A 27,746-nucleotide genomic window follows, 5' to 3' on the forward strand; every position below is an offset into this window, starting at 1 on the left:
AGTTCCCGAATCTACTGTCTTCCTTACCAATATGCCCGTATCACCCAACGTATCGGCCCCCAAGCTAACTTGGAACGCCCCGACAGCGGCCGAGAAACTTCTCAACGAGACCTTGTGCCGAGAATAAGATCGCACAACCACCAAGAGCACTGCTGCACAAACACTGCATGAACATACCAATCTCTTCCCGCTTTAATCAGGCCAACAGTCGTATAGCAGAAACCAAGTAACGTTTGGAGAGATCCACAAACTGTGACAACTGCACAGCACAAAAGATGAATCCAAGTATGTGTATGTACGTATGCACGTGTGTTTATGGCGCAAGGGCATGCACGGACAAATGAAAGGTCATGGGTGTTGAAACATAGGAAAGCATTTGTATTGAGTCAGCAGCACATTCAACACCAACAAACAAATTATACCAAGAGTGAAGGTAGGTTTTAAGCGGGCTACTGCATTCATGTTCACAACCAAAGGAAAGAAATCTTGGTGGTGCTGCTAAATCTAATACAGTGTTCTATCGGACCAAAGGCCAAACCAATTCACCAATGTTCATTTTCCACAGTCAGCCATACCAGTTACGCTGACAGTAGAACAGTTCACACAACACAGCTGTGTTACAAAACGAACTAATGTAGAGGCATTGACTGGAAAAAAAAAAGGAATAACCTATCAGCAGGTGAGTGTCAAATTCACCTGTACATCTCCGCCTGGCTATCGGCCGTCTACACTGTGCTTGCCAGCTGGATGGAAGGCAGGCAGCGTTTCCATTCCCACTACCATCATCCCTCCCAGCCCGTCGAGGGAAAAGAACACCCGGCCAACAGCAAATGGATGATAGTGCATTAAGTAACTACTCACCACATGCGCACACACACACACGCATGCCCACATTGTAGTAAACGTGCTCACTACAAACACTCGGTGAAAAGAGGTCTGAAGGGCGCAACAGCAGAGGTGCTTTATAGGGGGCACGAAGTAGCTTTTAGTCTGCCGCGAGTGGGGGAGGAAACGCTGCGTAGAAAAAATGAAGGACAAACGTGTCACAAACGGTGAGCCAACGGTAAGAAGTGCAAACAGCGTGTGAGCAGCGGACTCTTCGCTGCCGCCTCCGCACAGTCCAGATTCCCGTTGGCTTGCCTGGAAGGCCAGTGGGAAAGTGAGCTAACAGCCCGCTGAAAAGGAGACTAGGGCTAAAATTGTCCATTTCAGCTCCTGACAAAGTTGCAGTGACATTCTCCAAGCCAGTAGTCAACTCGCGGCTTTGAATACTCCATCCTTCCCCTCTATGCCCACGTACCATGTTCCACTCAGCACTGCCGCATTGCTATGTGAAATTAGGTGACGGCCCCATCCCGCCACTAAGCCAGACAACAAAGCAGAGTGTCTGGAGTACTAGCATACCAGCTCCAAGCCCAGTCAGAAAAGGCACCCATTAAACGCAATCCAGCATTGTTGCTTCACAATTATCCAAATATGTCCAAAAGCGGCTCAAGCCACCAGTCCTTCAGGAATCAACGAAGAAATGTATCCTCTCAACACTCAAGGCACACACAACACAAGCACTCATTTTACACTGCACCCAAAGTTTTCCAGTGTTAATGTTATTCAATCTCAACACAGGTATTAAAGTGGTGGCCATTTCTTATGAGACAGTCAGTCGCAGCACCTGTAGGTTCCAACCCGAACAGGCGACCGATTAAAAAACCACGCAAGCAGTACCTTCTTAAAGATCGCAATTTGTCTGCGCTCGTCACTAAAGTGGGGAGCATAAGGGTAATAATGGGCCAATGTTACCACTTCTTGTTGCAATGTGGTAAACCGGGTTAATGGGCCCTTACTACCACTGGCAAGCAATACATCAAACATGAAGAGAATTGAAAAAGTCATAATCGAAAACAGTATGCAAAACGCATGACGTACTGCAAAAGTTTTCAAAAGACATTAGGACTTTTCAACGTAAGCAGCCATTTCAAATGCCCAGTCTGATGCGAGTGAGCCTGACTGTAGTACACATAACGCTACTTCATTCGAGCCCACTTACGTGGCCAGAAGTTACTCGGCTGTCGTACCCAAGCTACCCCTCTTCCATTTCACTACAACACGTTCACGGTGGGAAACAAAGCGTGAAGTATCCGCTTTGCATAGATGGCAGCAGTGGTATTACTATGATGCTCATGACGTCATGCAGATGATTCCTTTGCACACAGAAAAAATAATGGTAATAAAGCTGTGCAACGGGCTTGCATACGTTCAGCTACCAATGAAACACTCTACTCTGCCGCAGACCAAGAAATAGAATCCTCTAAACAGATGACGCCTCCAGTGCAAATGACAGCAGGATCTGCAGACAGGCAGGGTGGCACATCGGCGCAGCAGCCACATCGTGCACCACCAAACTCCTATCGGCTGGTTTCGATCAACAGCTTTTGAGAATTTCTAAATATTACAGCCAGACAAAAGTAAGTTGTTCTTATTCCACACAAAAATTAAAATCTCAATCCTTCATCTTCATGCCAGCATTGCTCCATACTACAAAGTGCTCTCAAACTGCACATTCCTCTCAAATTGGCAAAAATGAGATAACACAAAAACAGGTCTAATTTAAAATGTCTAAAAACATGCTCAATCGCGGCTCAAAAGGAAACACAAACTTCCGTCGATCACCCACTCTTCCACATCACAGCGCATCAAAAGAAAAATGTCTGTAGCTTGGTGCGCAGAGAACCAGGGCATGTACTCGCTGTCAGCTTCACATGTGAAAACAAAATGAGAAACTACACAGATTCGTTAGACTTAAGTACGAGCTCTGGCAGCAAGTTACGTGCGCAGCAGTGGCACTACACGCTCGGCCCAAAGTTTGCAAAGGTGACACCGGCTGTCGAACGTGAGCCGTCGAAGTGGCGACCATGAAAAAACACACACGAGGGCGCAGCAAGTCTTCGTACAAAACAGGTACACCGGCTGAAACGGCCGTTTTCCTAAGCACGGAGGTGGTGTCGGCGCCTCTTGCTTCGGGAGGAGGGGACACTTGGTATCAGGGGCAACGTCTTGCTGCCACTGCTCTGTTCTTTGACGGTTCGTTGGAAGCAGAACGACATTGACAGAGGTGGCGAGAAAGTCGCGGCAAACGACGTCAAAACCCACAGTTCCTTGAGAGGGGAAATGAGAAGTCGCAGGAGAGAGGTGGTGGTGGTGGTGGTGGTTTGGGCAAACGGCCCCCAGTTCACATCAATTCTTCACATGCGGGCTGCCTTCTGCTGAATGAGCTGAAACAGAGGCAGATCACATATTTATCAGAAAATAAAGAACAAACCTTCCTTTGGTATCCCACAAAATACTTGCACAATTCACATGTGTGTTACCTGTTGCAATCCTATGGAGAAAATGTAATAAATCCTTAAGCGCTGGACACATGTACGACTGGTACACGCGATTCGCATGCGACTGATCGTTACGATTGATCGTTAGGACCCGTTTTGGCGTCGATCGCTGGTCGGAGGAGGCTCACGACGTGCGTCTGGCAAGCCAGATGCAGTCGTGCCATCGTTGCAATCGTCGTGAGGCCACAGCCAATGAGAGCCCGCTGAGCCCCAACCCCCCGCAACCGGCGTGCGTTGCTCTGGTCGGCTCGGGTGTTGGAAACTTTAGGCTTAGCATCCTGGCGGATATTTGATTGCCGCTATCTGTGTAACTGCGAATGACAATCCGTAACACAACTTTTCACCACACTATCATCCCTTTTCTCGCATAAGCTACTTCTTTTTAGCGATCAGATTGATTCAGAAGAGCAGCGACAAGCGCGGTTGCTACCGTGGTCTGCGCCGGTTCGAGCCGCTGAGTGTGCCGAGCTGGCAGGCGCGACCGGCGTGTGCGCGGACTGTTTCCGAAGGCAGAAAACACTTCGCGATTGCCTGCTTTATCAATTTCTTGCGAACAAACGCGCGGAATCTCCAAATTCAGCTCAGCGATCGTCGTAGTTGAACATCTGCGTAGCCTGTTTCGATGTTTCCGCGCAGGTATTGCCGTCTCTCGACCGGTCGACGCACCGTCTGCCGCGCGATCTGATCGCCGCTTTTAAAATAAGCCCTGATAACAATCCCAAGCACAATTTTTCACCACACGGATGCCCCAACCACATGGAGCGATTTTGCGAGCGACTTGGGGCGCGACGCGACTAGCGACGAACTACTTTTCGCCGCGCACCAAGTCGCTCATCGAATCGCTCGGTTCTGGGTCGCCAGAAACAGTCGCTCGCCTCCCGGAAGTGGCCTCAGCGACTAGCCAATAGGAGAGCCCCTACGTAAGCACGCAACCTCCGGTTTTGAAAGAGAGCGGTGGGAAGGTTTTGCAAATACACGCAGACGACGTTTGCGGTGCAGCGGCAAAGAAAGCTTTGTGTGGCAAAGCTTGTGTACACGCTGAAGCAGAAGCAAGAAGGCTCCCGCTCACACTGGGTGAGACCCGTGTGGGAAAAATGACGTCAAGAAAGCGAATTCTTCGCGGCGTTCATGCTGGAGCCGAGAAACGAGGCGCAGAAGGAAAAGCGTGCGCTATCGCTAACCCAAACCAGTTTTAGAGATGCAATGAAGTGCAAAAAGCAAGGTAGAAAGGCGTAATACTTTTTAGTCATGCTTTTTATGACAAATGAACAAAAAAAATGTTTGCAAACATCCAGCGTACCAAGCGCGTTACTATGCGCAGTGCGGAAACATTGAAATCGCCATCCTCAGTCGCACGCTCAGTCGCTCGAGCCGTCGCTGTCATGTGGTTGCCTCGGCGAGCGACTTCGGTTCGGCGACTGCGGATCCTAGTCGCGTCGCTCGTCGCGTCGCTGGAAAAATCGCTCCATGTGGTTAGCGCTTAACACCTACTTTCTCGCATGTGGAACTTCTTTTTAACAATCAGATTGATTCAGAAGAGCAGCGTCAAGCGGTTGCTACCGTGGTCTGCGCCGGTTCGAGCCGCTGAGTGTGCCGAGCTGGCAGGCGCGACCGGCGTGTGCGCGGACTGTTTCCGAAAGCAGAAAACACTTCGCGATTGCCTGCTTTATCAATTTCTTGCGAACAAACGCGCGGAATCTACAAATTCAGCTCAGCGATCGTCGTAGTTGAACATCTGCGTAGCCTGTTTCGATGCTTCCGCGCAGGTATTGCCATCTCTCGACCGGTCGGCGCACCGCCCGCCGCGCGCCGCGGGGGCCGGTCAGCGTATACGCTTGCATCGCGGCAGATATCTGATCGCCGCTTTTAAAATAAGCCCTGATAACAATCCCAAGCACAATTTTTCACCACACTAACACCTACTTTCTCGCATGTGGAACTTCTTTTTAACAATCAGATTGATTCAGAAGAGCAGCGTCAAGCGGTTGCTACCGTGGTCTGCGCCGGTTCGAGCCGCTGAGTGTGCCGAGCTGGCAGGCGCGGCCGGCGTGTGCGCGGACTGTTTGCGAAGGCAGAAAACGCTTCACGATTGCCTTCTTCATCCATTTCTTGTGAATAAATAAGGGGAATCTACAAATTCAGCTTAGCGATCGTCGTAGTTGACCATAGAGCAAAAACGTGGGCGGAGCGACGCCGACGACGCATCGTACACGCGCATCGGGTCATGTGTCTCAAATTCACGTGTACGACAAGTCGTGGCAACAGTCGTAACGATCCGTCGCATGCGAATCGCGTGTACCGATCGTACATGTGTCCAGCGCTTTATTACATTTCCTTAGTATAAAAAATGCCACAAGTGCAAAATAAACTTAAGAGGGGAAGGTGTGGATCAGAGTAAACTTTTATGATTTTTGGAATAGAGTAATGAAATTCGTGGCAGAGAGATGCAGACGCTACCTCGTACCCACGGAAAAGAGAGCCTTTATTATTGTTACATGCTATTTATAACCAGGCTGTGGTTACTTATGATGATACTGGAAATTGGCCCCCTTAGTACTGTGCGCCACCTGGTGGCATGAACATAACTGTTACACGAGCGAAAAGCGATCTGCAAGTAGTCTACATAAAGGGAGTACAAGACTGGCCGGGGGATAACCTTTGCTAGAGAACTTATCCTAATGGCAAAACGGGTTACACTCAGTACACTGCCCTGAGGAACTCTGTTTTCCTGACTGAATGTATGGGATAGTGTATTGCCAAGTCTTACATTGAAGGTTCGTTCCTGGAGAAAATCTTCAATACATGAAAACATTTGCCCTCCGATTCCCATTGCTGCTAAGTCCTCGAGAATTCCATACCGCCAGGTTGTATCATAAGCCTTTGCCATATCAAAAAATATGGCAAGACAGAACTGATTATTAACAAAGGCATCCCATACCATTGTTTCAAACCTCACCAAGTGGTCAGTCGTAGACTGAAACTGCCAAAACCCACATTGAAACCTATCTAGACGAGAACTTCTAAGAATAAAAACCAACCTAAAATTCAAAATTTTCTCAAAAGTCTTGCACAGACAGCTGGTCAGAGGTATGGGTCAAGCGCACTATGCACGACGATAACACGGCCAATATGACTGCATCCACTGTGTTGCAACCGGGCAGCTCTGCTTTCAACGTAACTCACGTCAAGCTTTCAAGCTTTTTCTCATAGAGCCATGTACAACGCCACAGCAGAGGACCTCGCCCAGCACCAGATGACTGTCCCGATCTGCCAGCCAAGTGCTTGCAAGTGTCACTGTCCTCTCTAACTGCGAAAGCATGCTGCCTTCGAACGACCAGAACAATACGCAGAATCACGATGCGGCAGACGTGTTCCTGTCAATTTTTTCAGGAGCCATGGCCCCGGGTCTTGCTCCTCATCATGCTGAGGGCATGCCTTCAACCCTGCTCACAAGGCATATCCAATTCCGCCACAGGTCCCACAGCTCAGTAAACGTGCAGAGAGCAAGGACTTCCTTGCCAGCCCAAGATGTCGTCTCCTGCTGACATGGCCCCCAGAGCAAGCGTGGATGACGCTCCTAAAGGCCGAAAAACTGCCCATTTGAAGCCGCGCTGGACGAAAGTGAACCACCACATGCCAACCCGAAAGCAGATGGCGGGCAGAATAGTGGTGTTGTTTGCAGCGGCCCCATCCCTGTGAGGAGGCACCGGTTCTGCAGGTGCCTACCTGATCAGACTGCCATCGGTTTTGAAGGCCCATCGGGCACCCCGGTTCCATATTTGGCGCCTCCTGGTGAGATGTCGAACACGGCACTCCCCGAAAGCGCCGTCAGTCGAGGCTTGCAGGACCAGAAACTGTGATGGCAACCCGCCCGCCACTAAGAAGTGTGCTAGGCACATCCTGTTTGTCACAGCCACTCTCACTTCCCCACCGACAGACCAGCGCAGCGCCTGGCGCGTGCTCGCCACCAAGAAGCCCATGGAGCCACAGCTGAATGGATGCCCGTATGACCCGGGTGGCTGTCCCCTGGCGAGGCTCGTGGTCCTGCAGAGTTCAGCGTCGAAGCAGGCGGCATAGTCAAGCCACAAGTTGTGGCAACAGCATTCTTGGGAATAATGAGAGTTTGCAGAACTGTTTACGCGGCAGTGGCTCTCAGAAGAGCCACCAAGTGCCCGCACTGTGAAGTGAACCCCTTCAGGATGCCAGGTCCCCATCTTGGCCTCGGCAGAAGATACGCCTGCAAGGTCTTTCTCCCGTGCAACCTGGGCCTGATCTCTTGGAGGCTGCTAGTCTTTCTTCTGCAGGCAGGCCACAAGTACAAGCAATGGTGCCTGTGCAGCGAACTTCGCCCCAGTGTACGTCTCCAGTGGGGCTGCAGAACACGCATGCCATCATTGAAGCCCCCCGGATTCTCCCTAAATCGTCGTCAAGGTGAACTCTGCTGGACGAGGACGGTAACCGTGAGCAGCAACGGTGTAGATCGCGGTGGGGTGACAAAAGTGCCGGGCGCTTGCCACAATCTTCCCAATCATTGAGCAAAGGGTGCCACTGCTGGATCCCCTCTTCCGATCACAACACACGAGCACGGCAGCACTCCCACCGAGATCAGCTGCTGCCCCTTACGAAGCTGGCCTAACTATGCTTTCCACTCTGCACGGCAGCATCGTGCTCCGCCTGCTGATCACTGCGACAGAAATTCACACGCCGAACTTGTGGGGATCCTTGCTTCCCTATGCCTTGCCTGCACATGTTTTGGCGAGCTGGGTGCCACCATTTTGGGCAGCTGGCACGTCACGTGAGTCATGACCTTTTCGTGACCCCATGCGATGCGCTGAACCGGCTCGCCGCGAACGTGTGCGCAAGGGCACGGGGGAAGGAGGACCAGCTTGTCGCCTTCCTTCGCACCACCCTCTCCCCTACCAGAGGACGACCTCCTCTGCCCCAGAGCTGACCTGCGGGATGCGCAAGCATTTCACAGGGAGTCGACTGGGTGATTTGGTCGGAATCAGTTGGCTCGGTAGTGCCTACTCCGAATGCCCCAATGATGGTGAACCCAATTGGCTCCACGGGACTCTGCTGAGATATTCGGTTCTGAACGGTCGCAAGGGATGCCTTCAACACTCCCACGACTACGATGACAGATATCGAGGTCTGAGTCCCACGGCTTGAGCAAACAAACGGAGCCACTGTCTCCGCAAGCGATAGTCGTGTCGTCTGGTATATGCCCTGTATCTTCCAGGCAATAAAGCCTCACTTTGGATTGCCAGTCTGTATACCGCATGTTAGTACCCGAACCCATGCGTGAGTCTTCGGATTCCGCTGGGGCTAGTGTACGGCGCGTAGCACTTTCTCTTGCGAAGCAAGCTGGGGCCCTCCGCTATCCCATACGTTAGCCCACAGTGTCGTGCTCGGCGCATGCGGCAGTTTTGCTATGCAACCATGCTAGCCACTCTCCAATTCTGCAGTGTGTTCTATTGACACCTAGCTGACAAATATGAGATGAAACGGCACTTTCCTGGCAACACAGCACATAGCACAAGGCATTTTTAAGTGCCCAGCATGGTTTTGAATTCAGCTTTTAATTTAACGCCAAGCAAACAGGAACAAGAACCGAAACCTATGATAACTAGCCACCGATGTTCAAGGCCGGTACCTTTCAATATACCTCTCAGATCTTAATTCTGATAATGCTATGTCGTCTAGACTCATTGCCACTGTTAACATCATTGAAAACCAAAGAAGATGTCACGGAACCCAGTGATTTGTGGCATTTGGTAGCTATGGAGCCCATAATCTTCCACTTTGAGCCCTTAGTATCCCTCTAAATGTTCACATATAGCTCTGAAGGCCATTGACACATTGTTTCAACAGTAGAACATTTGGTAATCATAAAAAACACCAGTGTTGGTTATAATCTTACCAATATTTTTTCTAAGACGTCCCCATCCTGCTATAATTGGCACTAAATTTCAAACGCACTTTGCACGCCTGCTTAGTATCTGAATGCGCTGTTTGATTTTGTACAATGCCTGCTTCTAGCAACCAGCATTGTTGTGTGCAGTATAATTCCTAAACAGCGAATGTTATTAAAGATTTTATTCGGGAAAAAAATGCTGTTTGCACAGCTCACGAAATTTGAATCCACCACTGTCCGTGGTTCCAGACAAAGTGCAAGCACCATATCGGAGTTTGTGTTGACCCCAGAACCAGATTCCCCTCTAGGTACTGTATGAGACTGTTTCCAACGAGGCCTGTCTGATCGAAAAAGCTACGCTGGCAAAGATGACACGGGAATTTGTGAATTGAGGAACCATGCCCACGAAGCACCATTGTAAATAAGATTACCAAAGTGATTGTGAAACTGTGGAAGCACTAGTGTTTGACTGCCGAATATGTCCTTTTATCATCACCATCACCATCATCTCCCCTTTCTCTTCTTTTCTTGGCGACTGACTCCCGGCACATGCCTTCATCTGCATCCCCCATCCAAGAGGACATTGAGCAGGAACTCCCCTAGTGAGTGTGCTGAAATCCCTCCTGCGTGCATTCACTTGGTCCACCTGTGGTGGTGAGTCAGAGGCTGTGGTGGTGTGGGGGATGCGCAACGCCCCTGCTTTGCGTCCCACCCACATTAACGCAATTTCTTTCACTCGTACGAGCTTCCGAGAGAGAGAGAGAGAGAGAGAGAGAGAGAGAGAGAGAGAGAGAGAGAGAGAGAGAGAGAGAGAGAGAGAGAGAGAGAGAGAGAGAGAGAGAGAGAGAGAGAGACTGGGGTTAGGGAAGCGTGGTGGCCGCCGGTTGGAGGTCGGCGGCGACGATGGCAGCTCGTTCCACCAAGGCGATCTGAACGCCCAGGTCGGAGCTACCCAGCGCACCCTCCCATTGCTCGTCACGGGTGATTAAAGGGAAGGGATTGGAAAGAGATGGGGACCTTTTGTCTGTCCATTATCCTTAGAGCCATTGGCCGTTCAGTGTGCAATCTTCAACCTAACGGATGATGACAGGAGTACTGGCCCCAAATTCGAAAGCTGAGATAACTACCATAGTTACTCACACAATGAACCCACTTTTTTTTTTCAGAATATTTGGCTGAATTTGGGAGAGGGTTCATTGTGCAAGAAAAAGTTGCAACTAATTTTTAAAAGTTGATATTTCATACCATACAGATGGTAAGAGAGGTGCTATCAAAATCCTACCTTTTCAGTAATAACACGTACGAAATTGTGTAACCCAATTATTCTTTTGTTAACATGCTAGTGCTGTCCACCCCTACTCGCCATCCCAGCTGTCTCTCTCACTGAAGTCGCTTTCAACATCCCGGTCATCGTGAGCCCACACTTCCGTGCCGTCAAGGCCAATGGATGTTCCCTCGGAAGGAATCGTGCTCCATGCCTCCAAAATCCATCAGCCTCTTCATTTTCGCAGCTGGGGTCAGGTCGCAATTTCCCTCGGCCATCCGTTCCATGTACAGCCACCCCACATTATCCTGGAAAGGATTGTTGATCAAGACATCGAGCGGTTGCAGCCTGGAGGTCAGGCCACCTGAGACGGATGCCCTCAGTGCCGGATGCTCAGCGCCGGACATTCTAATCAAGATGCCCGCGAAAACGGTCCACAACATGCAGCGATGGCAGAAACAGGTCGCCATCCCCACACACCAGGCCGATGTTACTTTTTCTAGTTTCGGTTCCACTATTGCGCTCCTATACTCGGGGCCAACTTTCTGTGGCAATAGAGCGAAAGCTACAAAGGGAGGGGGAGGGGGAAGCTAACTGCTCTGTGTTACTGCGCGAAGTAGTTCCCAATAAACTGGTTTCGGTTTCAGTTTCGGCGTGACCGATACGCATTTGATACAGTTCATTTCTTCGCATAAGTTCCGTAGTTCAGTGCGCTGAAGCACGATCACCGAGCATGCAGGCATTTTGGCGTCTCCTTCCACACGCTTCATTTGTTTGTAAACACGGGCCAACGCTTTGACTGGACACGGCCAGAGCGGCCGTGAACTGGAGAACTCAGACCAACTGCGGACTCTGTATCGTTCAGAAAAGAAGTGAAGTTTGTAAGAAGCGCTGCAGTTTTGACGGAATGCCCCGGTCTGTAAACTGTTCTACTGGGCAGCACCACCGGCATGTGCGGCGTGCTTACCTAGCGCGGTCGCGGTATACCGAATGAGCAGCATGCACACATGCTTACGCACACGTTCGCTTTCGCCGGGAAACAGGCTAACCGAACGGATTGCGAAAACAGCGGAGAATCCCGGTTGCATCAGTCTCACTTGGGCGTACACTTTGCAAACCACTCGCTTCGTTTGTTTAGACAGCGAAGCTTCTTACAAATCCTGCGCAGAGAATGAAGTGGCGAGCTGCCGAAAGCCGTTGACAAGAACGCCATGTTTTTTTGTTTTTTTTCGGGAGGGAACCCTTGCGACGCCAGCGGCGACAGCCACAACCAAAAACATCCGAAAATGTAAAAAAAATTCTCTGTTTCATATATTTTGGCTAGCAATTTAGTAGCATTATCACTGCGAGTCTAAAACATAAGAACTAAATATTCTTGAATTGCTGACGTCACCGCCAGCCAACTATTTTTGTTGAACTACTTCCAGGTGTGCAGTGAAAAGGCGTGGTCCGGCTCCGTAGCCTTGACTACATTGCCACAAAAAGTTGTCCCCGAGTATAGAGGCAGTGGCGCTGGGGAAACACGTCTCCTGTCATTTTGTTTTTCCTTCCGCTTCTCTTTGGCGCGACTGGGGACGTGCATGCGCGAAAACGGTCACCGCAGCTGCTGCTTCCGCAGAATCCACACGGCCGCGCGTGTCATGTAGTGGGAGATTTCTCGTGTGTGCTCCCTCAGACATTAAGGTGCTGCAAAAGGATGCTAAGAACACTAGTATGAATCGTAACGCGAAGTCTCTTTGAGTGCTGTTAGCAAAAGGTGAGAACCTCGTTCATATGCCGTGAAGCTGAGCTGAAGGATAGGCCTTGTGTCGTGCGTGTGCTATGCTTTGCTGTGTTGTATTGGGCATCGGTGTTTCTTGCCGCATGTCGCACTCGCGCACGTAATGCGAATAAAGTGTTCAAGTGATATTCGAGCTGGTGTAGTTACTGCCCAAACGGCGCACCCCGGGCAGCGTAGCTGCGCTGGCTGCACGCCGGTCGCAGCGGGTCTGGAGGCTGGCCCGGTGGGGGCAGCGGAGCGGCAGTTGCCGGGTGGGAATGGGTGGGGCAGAATCCAACCGGCATGAGAAAGGAGAGCACCACCTAGTACCACAATTAGCCCGGACACTGGGTTGAAGGCTAAGAGACCGCCTCCTGCCCACACCGTCTTGAGCCAGTCAACCACCAGCCCTGTTCGTCGCCTGAAGCTCTTCTTGTTTTCGCCCGATGATGATGATGATGGTTGGTGTTCTATGGCGCAAGGCCAACGAGGGCAAAGAGCGCCAAAACGGTGGTTAGGTATGAAGGATGTAACCGTAAACGCTAAAACCGTTCAACAAAAACCAAAGTGAATTCAGTAAAAGACAATGAGGATGGCTGGTGTAAAAGGCCAAGTTGTGATGGTGCGTGGCATGAGATCGGGTTTAAAAGCAACTACGCGTGATAGGAAACCAGGTGTAAAAACTTGATGTCTCTAAAAACTTAAACGTGCGTTGTACAGGAACCATGGGGTCATCCGCTAAAAACAATGCTGGGTGTAGTGGAATGTGTTGTCTGTAGAGGTCGGCGAAGTGTCTCTGTCGTGTTGTGTGGAGTGCTTTGCATTGAAGTAGCACATGGATCACGGATAGGCCGTCTCCACACCTGCTACACAAGGGTCTTGGAGATCCTGTGAGCAGGTATGAGTGTGTTGCATGCGTGTGGCCTATCCGTAATCGAGCCAGGGTAACTTCATTGTGCCTGTTATGTGTGTCAGTGGTGTATGCTCCCAAGAGTGTCTTTATAACGTGTAGCTTGTTGTCTGCCTGTTCATTCCAGTGTGCTTGCCATGTATTGCGAAGGTGTTGTCTGATGTGTGACTTAAGGTCAGTGTACGGTATTGTTGTTATGTCCACTGTGTTTGCAAGTGCAGCAGCAGCGGCCATTTGATCTGCTGTCTCGTTTCCGGCGATCCCCGAGTGACCTGGCACCCAGCATACAGTTACTTCAAGACTTAATGCATAAGCTGACATAATGGTTTTGTAAACTAGATGAATAACATGGTTTTTACAGTACTGCTTAGATAACAATGCACGTACTACACTCAAGGAATCTGTGAAGATGATGGACTTGGGAATTTTATGATGAACTATGTGCTTTAAAACCAGAAATATCCCATAGCCTTCAGCCGTAAAAATGCTGCTTTTCGAGTTTAAAGTGTTAGATACCCTAAAATCAGGTCCGTGTGCAGCACACGACACGATACAGGCTGTTTTTGACGCGTCACTAAAGAATTCTGCACACTTGTATTTATCTTGAAGGAACAAAAAGTGCTGAAGGATTGCAGCTGTGGGTACTCGTTTTTTATCAATCGCTACAAAGGACAAATCGCACGACACGGGGCGCAGCTGCCATGGTGGTAAAAAGTCGGAAAGGGTAGATTTGTAGGTGTCTGAAAAGGTGACCGATAATTCTGACACTTCCTGTCTCACCCTATGTGAGAACGGAGCAGAGATAGATGGACGATTAAGAAGAAGTTGGGACATGGGTGTATCACAAATAAATGGTTTGACAGGATGGTGGGTTATTGACGAAATTTTAAAAGCGTACAGAAGATCTATGTATGTTCGCTGATGATCTAGGGACCATTTGTCGCACTCGACGTATAGGCTTTGTACGGGGCTTGTACGGAAAGCGCCCGACGCGAGGCGAAGCCCCAAGTGAAGCACTGGGTCTAGCATTTTCAGCGCTGTTTTTGTTGCCACCCCATAAACCACGCTCCCATAGTCCAAGCGGGACCCCACCAAGCTTGTGAAGACACGTAAGAGGAGTTGCTTGTCCGCGCCATAGGAGTGGTGTGAAAGGACCTTAAGTATGTTTATTGCTTTGAGGCATTTATGTTTTAGTTGTCTGATGTGAGGGATGAACGTGAGTTTCTCGTCAAACACCACACCCAAAAACTTGTGTTCTCTTTTTACTGGAATCGAGTCACCAAAGAGTTTTATGTCGGGATCGGGCAGGAGGCCCTGCCTTTTTGAGAATACAACGCAGGTACTTTTAGAAGAACTAAGTTTAAATCCATTTTCATCTGCCCAGCGGGAAAGTTTGTTTACCCCAAGCTGGACCTGACGTTCACAAATGGATATGTTACATGATTTGAAAGATATTTGAACGTCATCTACATACATCAAGCAGGATATGGTTGGCGGCAGTGCCTTTCGGAGAGAGTTCATCTTAACTATAAACAAGGTGCAGCTCAATACGCCACCTTGAGGCACGCCATTCTCTTGCACGTGAACGTTTGAGAGTGCCGTACCGACTCTGACACGAAATGTTCGTTCAGACAGGTAACTGGAAAGAGTGTTCAGCATGTTACCTGTTACACCATAGGATTTTAGGTCTGCAAGAATGCCATAACGCCATGCCGTATCATAAGCTTTCTCGATATCAAAAAATACGGTCATGCAGTACTGTTTGTGTATAAAGGCATCCTTAATGTAAGATTCCAGTGCAACTAATTGATCGTTTGTGGATCGCCCTGCCCGGAAGCCTGCCTGGCAGCTCTCGAGAAGACCATTGTACTCAAGAAAGTACATGAGCCTCCGGTTAATCATCTTCTCGAAGAGCTTGCACAGGCAGCTTGTCAGGGCAATAGGTCTATAGCTTGCGGGAGAAGAAGGGTCCTTCCCTTCCTTCAGAAAAGCCACAACGATGGCCTCCCTCCAAAGCCTTGGAAGGTGCCCCGATAGCCATATTTGGTTGTATAGGTGCAGGAGTGTCTCAAGGGTGTCTGCGTGTAGGTGTTGAATCATAGTGTATGTAATGTTGTCTGCACCTGGAGCAGAAGGTTTACAAGTGGCAAGAGCAATCTTCAGCTCATGGAGTGTAAATTCACAGTTGTATCCAGACTTTGACTTGTTCTTGTCGCGTATAGGCTTCTTTTCGGCAGATGTTTTGTGTTGCATAAAAGTGTTTGTATAGTGCGCAGAACTAGACACGTGTTGGAAGTGTTGTGCAAGTGTGTTAGCCTGATCTTCCAGAGTGTCCCCTGTCGTGCTAACCAGGGGCAGGCTATGTGTGTGTTGTCCTTTTAGTTTACGTATTCGGGTCCATACCTTGTGGGTGTCAATGTATGAATTTATGGATGTGAGAAAGGCGCGCCAGCTCTCCCTTTTTGCCTCACGGCGCACACGCTTACCTAATGCCTTCGCTCTTTTGAAAGAAATAAGGTTACAACTTGTGGGGTGTCTACGGAGGATGCCCCACGCCTTGTTCTGGGCCTCCCGCGCACGCTTGCAGTCGTCATTCCACCAAGGCCTTCTCGGGTTGCGCGGGGCCCCAGAGGCCTGGGGTATTGACTTTTTGGCGGCGGCGAGAATGTGCTCCGTGACGAGCTGTGTTGCCTTCTCTACAGGTAAGTGTGTTATGTCTGTGTAGTGTAGTTGAGATGTCTCTGTGAATGTGTTCCAGTTTGCTCTTGCTTCTATAAACTTGCAATGGGAAGGGGAACTGCTAGGGCCTTGATCTATGTATGCCAGTGAGGTAGGGAAGTGATCACTACCATATGGGTTAGTGCCAACATCCCACTCAAGTGATGGAAAGAGTACTGCAGAGCCAATGGCCAAGTCGAGGTGTGAATAAGTGTTATGTGCTATATTATGGTATGTAGGCTTGTTTTTGTTAAATAGGCATGCTCCTGAAGATATTAGAAATTTTTCGATTAGGCGACCTCGGGCATCTGTGCGGTGAGAGCCCCAAAGAGTGTTGTGTGCATTGAGGTCACCTATAAGAATGAAAGGTTCTGGTAGCTGATCTACAAGACCCTCGAAATCGGAGCTTGAAAGCTGGAAATCAGGGGGGATGTAGATGGAGCACACTGTTATTAGCCTATTGAAAATTATGGTTCTAATGGCAATAGCCTCAAGGACAGTCTGTAATTGGATAGGGTGGCATGCCAATGATTTTCGGGCAATGATGGCCACACCACCTGAAGATGTACCACCACCAGCCCTGTCCTTCCTAAATACCATGTAACTATTCAAGACATTTGTGTGTTTGGAGTTTAAATGTGTTTCTTGTAGACACATCACACTTGGCTGATTGGAATGCAATATTTCGTAGACATCATCAAGATTGTTAAGGAGGCCTCTACAGTTCCACTGGATGATATTTTCTGTTCCCATTATGTACCTTTAAGAGCTACTGGAATGTGTGTGTGGGTTCATGTTTTGTCTATCGGGGCTTGTATTCTTGGAGCGGGTTTCTTTGGCTTTTCTGTTGGTTTGGACGCCGCAGCCCGTTCCTTGCGGAGCGATGCAGACAGGAACGGTCCGACGTCCATTTCCTCATCAGATGTTCAGGGGGTGTCCGGCGGACCGGGCCCCCTGGACTTGGCACCCTTACGGGTGCCTTTGGTTCCAGCCGCAAGCGCCGGCGGGGCAGGCAGCGGGGCTAGGATGGGCGCTTCTGTGGGCCCTACCGTGTCCATCTCCTCCGTGCCCTCAGGTGTCCCTAGGGCCTGTGGAGAGGACACAGTGAGAGCGGCAGAGCTCCCAGCGGCGATCGCACTCGCCACATTCGCTGGAATCGCCACACTGGGCGATTCCTGACTACTCTGGACTACCGAAGGCAGTCCGGCAAGAGACGGGGCCCCCGCAGCCTCTACAGGTGTTGTAGAGGCAGCAGGTGGCTGCTCAGCTGGGGGTTGGGACAGCAACACGTCAGCAAGAAGGCTGCACTGTGTTGCCGTGCTGACCAAACGCCGCCCCAACCCCCGGCGGGCGGCGTCTGCGTACGATGTGGCCGAAAGCAGCTTGTGCTTTTGGCGCGCTTCTGGATAGGTGATGTTTTCATTTACTTTTATGTGAATTATTTCCTTTTCGGCCTTGAATTGTGTACACGCACGCGAATAAGCAGCGTGCGGTCCGCTGCAATTCGGGCACTTCTGAGTGGTGCTTTCACAAGCTTCTGAGGAGTGACCTGTCTCAGCACAGTTGGCACATGTCAACTTCCCTCTGCATGATTGGGTTCCATGGCCGTATCGTTGGCACTTAAAGCAGCGCCTCGGATTTGGGACATACGGTCGTACGTTGCAGCTAAGAAAACCCACTTTGACCTTTTCTGGAGGCGTTGTGCGATCAAACGTTAGGAGTAGATGCTTTGTCGGAATTTCTTGGTTTGCTCTCCGAATTACGATTCGTTTCACTGCAGTTACATGTTGAGGTTGGAGCGCCTCAAGAAGATCTGCTTCCGTCTCAGACTCTAGTTCTTTCTCTGATATGACTCCTTGCGAGGAGTTGAGGGTCCGGTGTGGTGTCACAGTGACAGTCAAGTTGGCCAACGTCGTCTGTTTCAGTAGGTTCTCACTCTGATTTTTCCTTTTTACTTCGACCAGTACATCACCTGAGGCGAGTTTCTTAGCATCATAGTCTGAACCAACAACAGACTCAATGCACTTTGCCAACAGAATGACAGACTTCTTTGCAACGGGAGTGGTTTCTGCAGAGTGAATGACAAGAAATTTGTGGAAATGTTATGGTTTACCTTTAGCTAGTACTTCGGTGCGGCCCCTTTTAGGGGGCCGATCATTGGATTGGGGGGATAAAGAAAAAGCCATGCGATATTGAAAAAAGCAGGGGACGGGGGTACTTTCTTCTCAAACCTTACCCTGATAGCCTGAGAGGTCCCGGAGCTCCCTGCCTGGTAAACAGACCGGGAGCCCATCCGCCGGAGCTTGACCTGGGCTCCGACGGCCACCGTTTGTGGTTTCTGCCCTTCACCTTACAACTCGTAGCCACGGTAGATTACAGCAAGAGTATGGGGGCTCGGGGTCCGCGGTGTCGCCAACACCGTCACCAAGATAACTCAAGGTGCCCCGTGCGGGGTGTTTTCGCCCGAAGCGAACACGCACGGCGGCAACACTGAAGTGCCACGAAGTTCCCATGATGCTTCAACGCATGCTCCACCACCTTCAGCTTAAAACGGGCTGTGTAGCTCCTGTGCTGGCCCATCGCACAACGCGCACCAAAGGCACAAAAGAAGGTCGGAGCACGGCTGAACCAAAATATGTGGAGAAATGGCAAAGTCGCAGAACAGCACAAAGCAGGGAAGAAATGTGCATGCCGCCGTGCTTCTATTGCGCTATACGCAATAAGGTTTCTTTTGCAATCGGCAGATGGTGTTCCGCAAGCACGCAATTTTGGCAAGTTGTGAGCCACAGCATTTGTGCTCGCGTCACTGGCTAGTGTTCAGAATGTTTTTTGTTATACAGTTGAACCTCGATACACGAGACACATGGTTATAAGAGACATTTAAATGAAAGCAATTCGGTTGGTTTTCCAATGTTCGCCATGTTAGCAACAATACATACAAGAGACCTTGGTTACAAGAGACACGTTTCCGGGGTACCTTGAGTGTCTCTTGTAACGGAGTTTTACTGTAATGCTTTTTCAAGACAAGAATTTCCATCGTGCAATGGGTGCCGCTATTCTCTAACGATTGAGGCACCACCTGGCAGGAATTTCTTTGGGACTGCAGGGCGAGCAGACGACGCCGCAGTCCCACACTGTTGCTTCGTGTTGTGCATGAATATCAGACGCCCTAACGGCATCGAAAATCGGCGAGTGTCATTTATTCGGTATGTCAGTAGCGACAAGTTTAACATTGCTTTAAGGAGAACATTCAAAGCGTCCAAGAGCTGTCAGGTTTGCCCATAAATTCCGTTCGCAACCCACTAGGGTGGCGGGCCACCCCACACGCGCTGCTCTGTCCTGACCAGGGTTGCCTGTGAGGCTACGTTTCCCCGTGCCAACAGGACCGCCGACTTTTCATCCCTAATTGATGTTTATTTTCTTAATTCTAGGCAGGTTGCCGTTATTGCCTTTACTTGGCGAAGTACAGAGCCGTTGTTGGCTGCACCAACAATCAGCGTAAGCGCAAAGTGCTCGTGCAAGAAACGTGTGCAGTGCAGCCCGCAAAATAAGTGTGTGCATGTGCGGAGTCTATTCGCTGCACAAATTTCCTGCGTCCCTTGAGTGCCGCCGCAAATGGGTCGTTGTGCTGAATCAGAAAGACTTTGAACCTAGCAGATTTGCTAGATTGAGTACGGTCATATGCTGCTTTTGGAAGCGCTGTTTATTCACCCTCATGCTCAGTCCTAATCACACGTTAGTGTTCTCTGGAGGTATGTTGCTTATTTCATCGACGAGAAGCCGACGAAAATCAACTAGACACTTATGCTGCATCTTGGGTATGCTAAAAAGTTGAGCCGGAACCGAAATAGGGGCGTTGCGGTTAAAGCACTGCACGGGCCTGATTTTAAGGCCCGAGCCCGGCCCGAGCCCGCTTCGCGAAGCCCGAGCCCGACCCGGGCCCGTAACACCTAGCCCGAGCCCGGTCCGGGCCCGGGCATTCATAAGTGAGCCTGGCCCGAGCCCAGCCCAGGCCCGCCACCTCAAGCCCGGGCCCGCCATCTCAAGCCCAGGCCCGGCTCGGTAATTTATTTTTTGGCCTAGGGAGGGCCCGCGCATGTGTGACCAGGCCCGGTATTTGATGCTGAAGAAAGTTTGTTTATTATATATTCCGGGCGATTACACAGAGCATCTAGTCTGTACAAGCACGTCATGAACTGAAACGCAAAAAATAAGGGTTTAAAAGTGAACATAGTTTAGCTTTCACCGCCTGCAGTTCACGCCACATCGGCATAATAATAGCTCGTATTCTTACACGAGAGACACCGACACCTTTGATGACCACACTCTTGGCAACTTCATGTGTTTGTCTCGGCCACAAGTTGGTATTGCTGAAATTTTTGATCCGCATTTGAATCAACGAGTAAGTACGTGCGTTGAAATTCTTCACCTGCAGTGGTTGTTAAGCGGTGGTGTTTCTCTGGCAGGCGAGTATGATTCCCGATTACGGCAGCCGCATTTTGATTGGTGCGACATCTAAAACATGTGTACATACATAGACAGGTGCACAGCTCCAGGATGCCTGAATTAATTCCTTCTCCTCTTGGGCATTCCTTGTAATCGTATTTCTGGTATGTTTATACACCAAAATATAAAATCTTGATGCAGTACAGAAAATGTAAGTGAAATTGCAGTATAGTGACCATCAGACCTAGCAAAACAAGTTTTTAAAACAGTGCGTACAACTAACAGCAAGAAGTGCGCAAAAATAAACCAAGAATATTCATTTTGATGCTCTTTTCTACACCTCACGTCGGACCTATGAATGGCCAATGAATTCAAGCGCGAGCCCGGCCCGAACCCACGGCATCGAGCCCGAGCCCGGCCCAGGCCCGCGGCATTGAGCCCGCGCCCAGCCCGGGCCCACTGATAATCGACTTCGGGCGGCCCGGCCCAGCCCGCAAGCCAGGTCGGGCCCGGGTCCGGCCTGGGCTTTCGGGCCGGCCCGGGCCCATGCAGTGCTCTAGTTGCGATGGCTGAGCACGTCCGGTTGTGTCGGCAAATATGCTTCCTGCGTATGCTCGGGAGTCAGCGGGTTGGCGCAACCAGCGAATGCTTCCGATCGCAGCACGGTAGTGCAAATTTCTAAGCATGGCTTGCTCCTGTCAGTGCACGAATGGGTTGTCATTTAATATGCGCTCTCCTACCTCATACTGAGTTTGTAGTTAAACCAGGCCCTGAAATATTCACTTTAGATGTGTAGGTCGTAGACGACACATGCTCATAATAGTAAAATATGTTTTAACAATATTTGCCGTCGCATAACACCATGCCAAACAGGGTCAACTTATTAAATACACCAAGATATCACCGCCGTTTGCTTGCTTAAAAGAACCGTTGCATTTCAGCGGCAACTGGGAACTGCGAACAGCTACGTCCCGACCCGATTGGGCATGCTCCGCCCCGCGATGCTCCTATTTCGCTTTCGGCTCACCTTTTTCGTGTACCCGAGCTGCAGCATACATGTCCGGTTGATTTTGTCGGCTTCCCGTCGATGAAATGAACCCAACGTACCTCCAGAGAACACAAATGTGCGATAAGGACTGTGCATGAGGGTGAATGCACAGCGCTTCCGAAAGCAGCGTACGACCGTATTTAATCTGGCAAATTAGCTAGGTTCGAAGTCTTCCGATTCAGCGTGACGACCCATTCGTGGCGGCACTCAAGGGACGCAGGAAATTTGTGCAGCGAATAGACTCCGCACATGCACACACTTCCTTTTGCCGAGGTGCACTTCACATGTTTCTTGTCTAAGCTCTTTGCGCTTACGCTGATTGTTGGTGCAGCCAACGGCATAATTATATCCGGCCGAGTAGCTTCTGTACGTCGCTAAAGTAAAGGCAATGACGGCAGCCTGCCCAGAATTAAGAAAATGAACACCGATTGGGCATAAAAAGTCGGGCATCCTGCTGGCACACCAAAACATAGCCTCACAAAGGAGCTGGTGGGGTGGCCCGCTGCATTAGCGGGTTGGGAACAGAATTTATGGGCAAACCTGACAGCTCTCAGATGCTTCGAACGTTCTCCTAAAGCACTGTTAAATTTGTTGCTGCTGACATACCGAACAAACGACACTTACTGATTTTCGATGCCGCTTGGACGCCCGATATCCACGCATGGCACGGAGCAACAGCATGGTACCGCAGCGTCGTCTGCTCGCGCCGCAGTCCCTAAGAAATACCTGCATGGTGGCGCACCGATCGCCGGAAAATGGCCGACCCGGTAAAATTCTGGTCTATAGTTTCTGCTGGCACTGCGGCATGAATGAATGAATGAAATGTCTTTATTGTAGGATGGCTCTTTGGCCTAATGGGGGGAAGAGGGGTGTAGGAGAGAAGACCGAAAGAAAAGAAAGAAGTGCATACACACATGCGTGTATATGGTGTACGTTAGCAATCGCATGCGGCGATCAATGCCTGCCTCGTGAGCGTACGCCCAGAGGGAGAGCAGTGTGTCGCGGCTGCTGTTGTTGGGGGGCGGTCCATTGGTGCAGGGTGCAGATGTGCGGTGGCAGGTACTGGGCACGCAGGTCCTGGTAGCCAGGGCACTCCCACAGCAAGTGGGTCACTGCTGGGCACACTTCCATGGTGCATGCGGAACAGCTCACCATGGGGCCCTGTTCCTGGTCGCGTCGGGCCTGCATCGGTGGTGGGCCCGCCATTTGGTGAGCACGTCTTCTGTCAGTGCGGCCCCCGCACATGCCTTGTGGATGAGGACCTGAGCCCCCCGTGGCAGTCCTCGGGGCAGTGGGTGGTGGTTGGTGGGGATGCGCTGCCAAAGGGGCGCGCCTTCGCTCCTTCTAGGCTGCCAGAATTTTGGCTGCTGGGTCGGAGTCGTATGGTGCGGGCATAGCCTGGTTCACCAGGGCGGAGCGGTCGTTCATTTGCTCGCTCGCCAATGCCTGTGCGGCTCCATCGCCAATGCCACCGGCGTGACCTAGTACCCAGTCCACCCTCACCTTCACTCCATAGTGCCTGTACAGCCCTGTGCTTGCCATTTTGATCCCGTGAGCAAGCGTGCCAGTCCTGGGGGTGCAGCCAAGGATTTTTATGGCCTCTCTACTGTCCGTGTAGATCACCACCCTCTCCCCTGTCTGCCTCGGTCCTCGACGGGTCTCCTCACAAACCTCGTCTACTGCACACAGGATGGCAGACAGAGAAATCTCGCCTGGGCTGGGTTGGTGCTCATACACATGGATCTGTCTGCATGTGCCGATTGGGGAGATCGCAGCCATCCTGGCTCTGTGCTTGATGGGGTCCCAGGTGGCTGCCGTGAACACAGAGTTCCAGGTTCTGTCAGTACGGGCAGCTGCTGCTCTACGCTCAGCTTCATGATCCTGCTGACGGCACTTTTTGGAGAGTGGTTTTGGAAGCTCGAGGAGCACATCGAGCCAAGGCTCCAGCAGACGTGGCACTTTGGGTGCATCGGGGGGTAGTTCTTTTGTGAGGGTGAGGAGTCCTCTGCCCGCTGTTGTGTTTTGCCGTTGTAGTTCCTGGCCTTCATTGTGTGCCTCGATAAAGGCTTTGAGGGGAGGGAGGCCAGAGTACCTCCTCGTGTGACGCGGCAGGCCAGTTATTGCGTGGAGACATTCGAGACAGAGGACCTCCAGTTGTGCGTAGTGTGTTTGGTTCAATGTGAAGCAAGCTGCTCCGTAGCATGCCTTAGAAGTGAGGGTTGCCAGGCATAATGTCCTGATGGTGTGTGTGCCGGCACGGCCAAAGTGGTTGCCTATGCGGCGGATGAGGTGGAGGTGTCGACGCCACGTTGGCTTAAGCTGACGGACCCATTCCTTCGGTCCACTAACCTCACTGAGGGGAACCCCAAGGATCCTCACCCACAGCTCCGCTGGTCGGGGGATGGTCTTGCCGGCCAGTGCAAGGCTTATCTTTGCTCGCTCCGAGTCGTAGCCACCTACCAGGAGGAGGTTACTTTTTTCCGGTGACGGATGCATACCAGTGGAAGGGATGTAGTTATCGATGGTGTCCAAGGTTTGCTGTTTGTTTCCCTGTACATCTGCTGTGTTCAAGTTCATGCCCTAGGGGTCCACCCACAGTGTGATGTCATCCGCACAGAATGTCAAGCCAGGTGCAGAATTTTCCGTAGCTCTACAGCCAGTCCTCACATCACGATGTTAAAGAGGACTAGAGACAAGATGGCACCCTGCGGCACTCCCCTCGCATTTGAGAACATCCTTGGTTGGCCTGAGCTGGATTAGATCTCAAGCGTTCGGGCTACCAGGAAGGATCACACAAAGTTCATGATCCGTGTGCCAACTCCAGCCCCATCGAGAGCCGCCAGTATCACTGTGTGTGCCACTGTGTCAAAGGCTTTCTGCAAGTCTACTGCCAGGAAGATGCCAGGAACCTCAAGGCGACCCTGATGCCCCCTCCCACCAACTGACGCAGTAGCAGAAGGCTGTCTTGAGTGCACAGCCCTGGCCGGAAGCCAGTCTGGGCTGGATCTAAAAAACCTGGGTTCCCCTCCTCGAGGCGGTATGTGAGCAGAGTCAGCACCATGCGCTCGAGGAGCTTGCATAGCGTTGATGTTGGCAGCATCCAGGGCCGGGGTCAGCTCTTGCAGCGTGAATGGTGCCTCAGCTCCCAGGTCACTGGCTGGTTTCCTTGGTTCATAGGTGAATGGGTCTGCTGGAATGGCCGGTTGTGGGATGATATTCAGTTACTGTGGGATGATATTTAGTTCAGCCACTGTGGGATGATATTCACAGGGGTGAGACAGCCCAAAGAGATTTGGGAGCAGTTTTTGGAGCAGCAAAATTTCGATTTTGGAGCAGAAGAAGCTTGATTTGGAGCAGGTAGGGACATTTAATACATCGTCTTGTGAGCTTAAAAAATCACAATTTCAGCAATTTGAAGGGTCAAGTACACATTTCAATCAGTTTTGAATACACGTACACTGAAACAGCCTTACGCGAAAGAATTTTTAAAGAGTATCACAAAGTTCTAACTGCACTACCTTTTTCCTAACTGGTGAGATTGTGTTGTGGCTGTACGCAACACTGACAACAAAACTGCCGTTAACCTTATCAAATTTAAGGGCTCTGCAATTGTGGCGTGTTTTTTTACCGTTTCAATGCTAAAATTATTATTTTTGTAATCCCAGACTGCATTGTACGAACGAGTGTAGTCACGGCAACAGTTGAGCAACTTCGAGCTAACGGTCGCATGCCTACCCGTTGCAGTCCGTGGGGCGCACGTCCACCCGGTGATCATTTGAGTAGCGTTACTGTTTAGCCACCTAGTTTTGGGCATTAAATTTCACTTCGCATACATCAAGTGTTATTAGTCGCGTGCTATGGCAACCATGCAGTCCTGCAGCTATTGGGCGCTGCCTGGACAGGTCGCGGCGCCGCAGCGCCCCGCAACTTTCGTGCCGACCGTTTCCTCCCGGGCCGAAGCTCGCGATCGCGCTTCGAAGCATAGCAATACCTCAGCATTTTATAACACCACAACGAGCCAAAAAATTCAATTCATGAACCCGATTATAGACGCACGCACCGCGTTTCGCACTCAAGGACAAACCACGCCGAAGTCGTAGGCCCCACATTTCAAAATTTTTTTTACGAGCCGCGCAACTTCTCGTAATCTCGCACCAATCTCAAACCATATCCCCGCGTTAACGTCACTGTTCAGAGCCACAATTGATAGAATGAATAGACTGGAACCCAGCTGATAGCGTAAAATAAACCAGGGAAAATATCGGCGATGCGCAGTGAGCGCGTGAAGTAGGCAGTAGCAGGCAGATCAGGCGGCGGCCATGTTTGTAGCCACAGCGATGCCTAATCGGGAAGGCCGTTTCAGCGAACCCGGACAGAAAGCCAATCGTGTTTTAGAAGCTATCGTTTGCTTCATTTCTTCAGTCTTTCTATTTTTGTCATTTCTGTGTTTGCAATTGACCGCCAATAAAAGCGGTCACTGGGATGCGGGAGGCTTTCGTCCCCACCGGAACTGACATGAGCATCAAAATCCGTGCCTTTCAGGCTCTTTTGGAGCAGTTTGGCGCAATTTTCGCAATTTTCATGCTTTTGGAGCAGCTTGGCGCAGGAAAATGGAATTGTATCAAAAAGGCGCAATATGCGCAGCTGTCTCACCTCTGTATTCAGTTACTGCGATCGTCGACAGCCTTGGCAATCATGCCGAGATAAAAATATTGAACAGTACCTTTTCTATTCGCGCCACATCTTTTATGCAAGGTAACACAAAAAGTGAGTTCTTAAGAATAAAAGTCGGGGGTGGGTTCATTATGTGAGTAAATACAGCATGTAAATAGCTTCTTTGATATGTGGAGTTATCATAAAAACCTGCATATAATATGAGGTTTTCTTTTCCAGATTTTAATATGTAAAATTTGTGCCTCGTATTATTTGTGGATCCCAAAGTTTTCAGCCGAAAATTTGCACTTTCGGTTTCGGTTTCAGCGGAGGGTGCGTCATCTTGCGGTGGCGTTAGCTGGCTGCTGCTTCTCTCAGCCAGCGCCATTTTGATTGTTTTGACCACGCGAAGGATCGGCACGTTCACCGCAAGTCTATCACAATGTCGGGTGCACGAAGGCAGTATTCGGCTGCAATTAAAAGAAAAGTTATTTAATGTGCCGAGACCATCAGGAATTGCGCCGTAGGACGGCAGTTTGGCATCACCGAAGGCAGCATTCGCAGGTGGAGAAAGCAACTGGTGCTTGACTGGACAAAGTCTGTGTGGTGTCGGCGGCCTGGAGCACTGTTGGGGGTTCCCGTCAGTGCTTGTGTCGGACGCTTTTCGCTGCCACCTGGCCGATTCCGTGAAGAAGTGTTGCGCGAACCCCGCACCGAACTCATTGTCATTCCAGGAGGAATGACATCCCAGCTGCAACCGCTAAACGTTTGCATCAACAAGCCTTTCAAAGACTGCATCAGGTCCTGCTACCAAGAGCGGATGAGGTCAGGAGACCCGTAAGTGACAGCTACTGGATGGCTGACGCGGGCTTCTCCAGCGGTGCTTTGTGGCTGGATCGTGGATGCGTGGGCCAGCATCCCAGGGGAGCTCGTCAGTCGCTCTTTTTAAGAAATGCGGCATCTCGAATGCCCTTGATGGCACTTAGGACCACTTTCTGTGGGAAGACATTTCCGACAAGGCGACTTCAGGAGACAGCGGCAGCGAACCTGACGATGACTGAACGGACGTCGGAAGACAGTGCCAGCGAAAACTTACAATGACTGAACGGTAACTGCAGTGCAAATAAATGTTTTCTGTGCTCTTTACCTCGCATTATATGCGGATGAAAACTTTTTTCTGATTTTGCTGTCCCCAAATTGCACCTCGTATTATACGCGGGTTTTTACGGTATCTCCGAGAAAGTTTCAACGGTAACCGTTTGGCATAACATATGTTAAATCAATATTTATCTTTGCCCCCAACATTTCAACCCTGGCATCGGCATGACGCCCCAAACTGCCAATGCCAGGGCTCCCGTGACGAAGCCAAAACACTGGGTGCTGTTGACACAGGCTGCTCCCCTTTGTGGATCATGGCTCAGTGTTGAGACCGACACCATGCTGCCTGGGCACATGCAAGAGGAAAACTACATGTCCCGTGAGTTTTCCTGGCCCAGCTTGTGTTTTTCCTCGAGATACCAGAAAGTGGCTACATAATCCTGCATCAGAAAGGGTTAAGCACACGGTCTGCAGCCTAAACAGCAGGAATGTCAGTGCTGCACTCGCACAGCAGTCCCTTCAGAGCCGGCCAAGTGGCGCACGTCCGTGACAA

The 27,746-nt window shown here is 50.5% G+C and overlaps 1 protein-coding gene across 4 annotated transcripts in view; it reads right to left on the minus strand.

Moving 5' to 3' along the window:
• Positions 1-355: 355 nt before the first annotated feature.
• LOC144137768 (BTB/POZ domain-containing protein KCTD5-like) overlaps positions 356-27,746 on the minus strand; it is a 42,624-nt gene continuing 15,233 nt past the window's right edge. Inside the window, exons 5-6 of one of the 4 annotated variants that reach the window (XR_013315733.1) lie at positions 24,501-24,632; positions 356-3,269 (exon numbers count right to left, since the gene is read on the minus strand). Coding sequence is in view for 3 of the 4 variants with exons in the window: in XM_077669726.1 (XP_077525852.1) it covers positions 21,418-21,501; positions 22,067-22,168 (186 nt within the window). In the remaining variant the exon portion in view is untranslated. Of the gene's footprint in view, positions 3,270-21,402; positions 21,502-22,066; positions 22,169-24,500; positions 24,633-27,746 lie in introns of those variants that run through there. The other 3 variants (XM_077669727.1, XM_077669726.1, XM_077669728.1) reach the window with 3 other exon arrangements.

This window comes from Haemaphysalis longicornis, unplaced genomic scaffold, assembly GCF_048455015.1.
Source record: "Haemaphysalis longicornis isolate Haplotype H1 unplaced genomic scaffold, Haemaphysalis longicornis Haplotype H1 scaffold_5, whole genome shotgun sequence".
In the NCBI taxonomy this organism is placed as follows: domain Eukaryota; kingdom Metazoa; phylum Arthropoda; class Arachnida; order Ixodida; family Ixodidae; genus Haemaphysalis; species Haemaphysalis longicornis.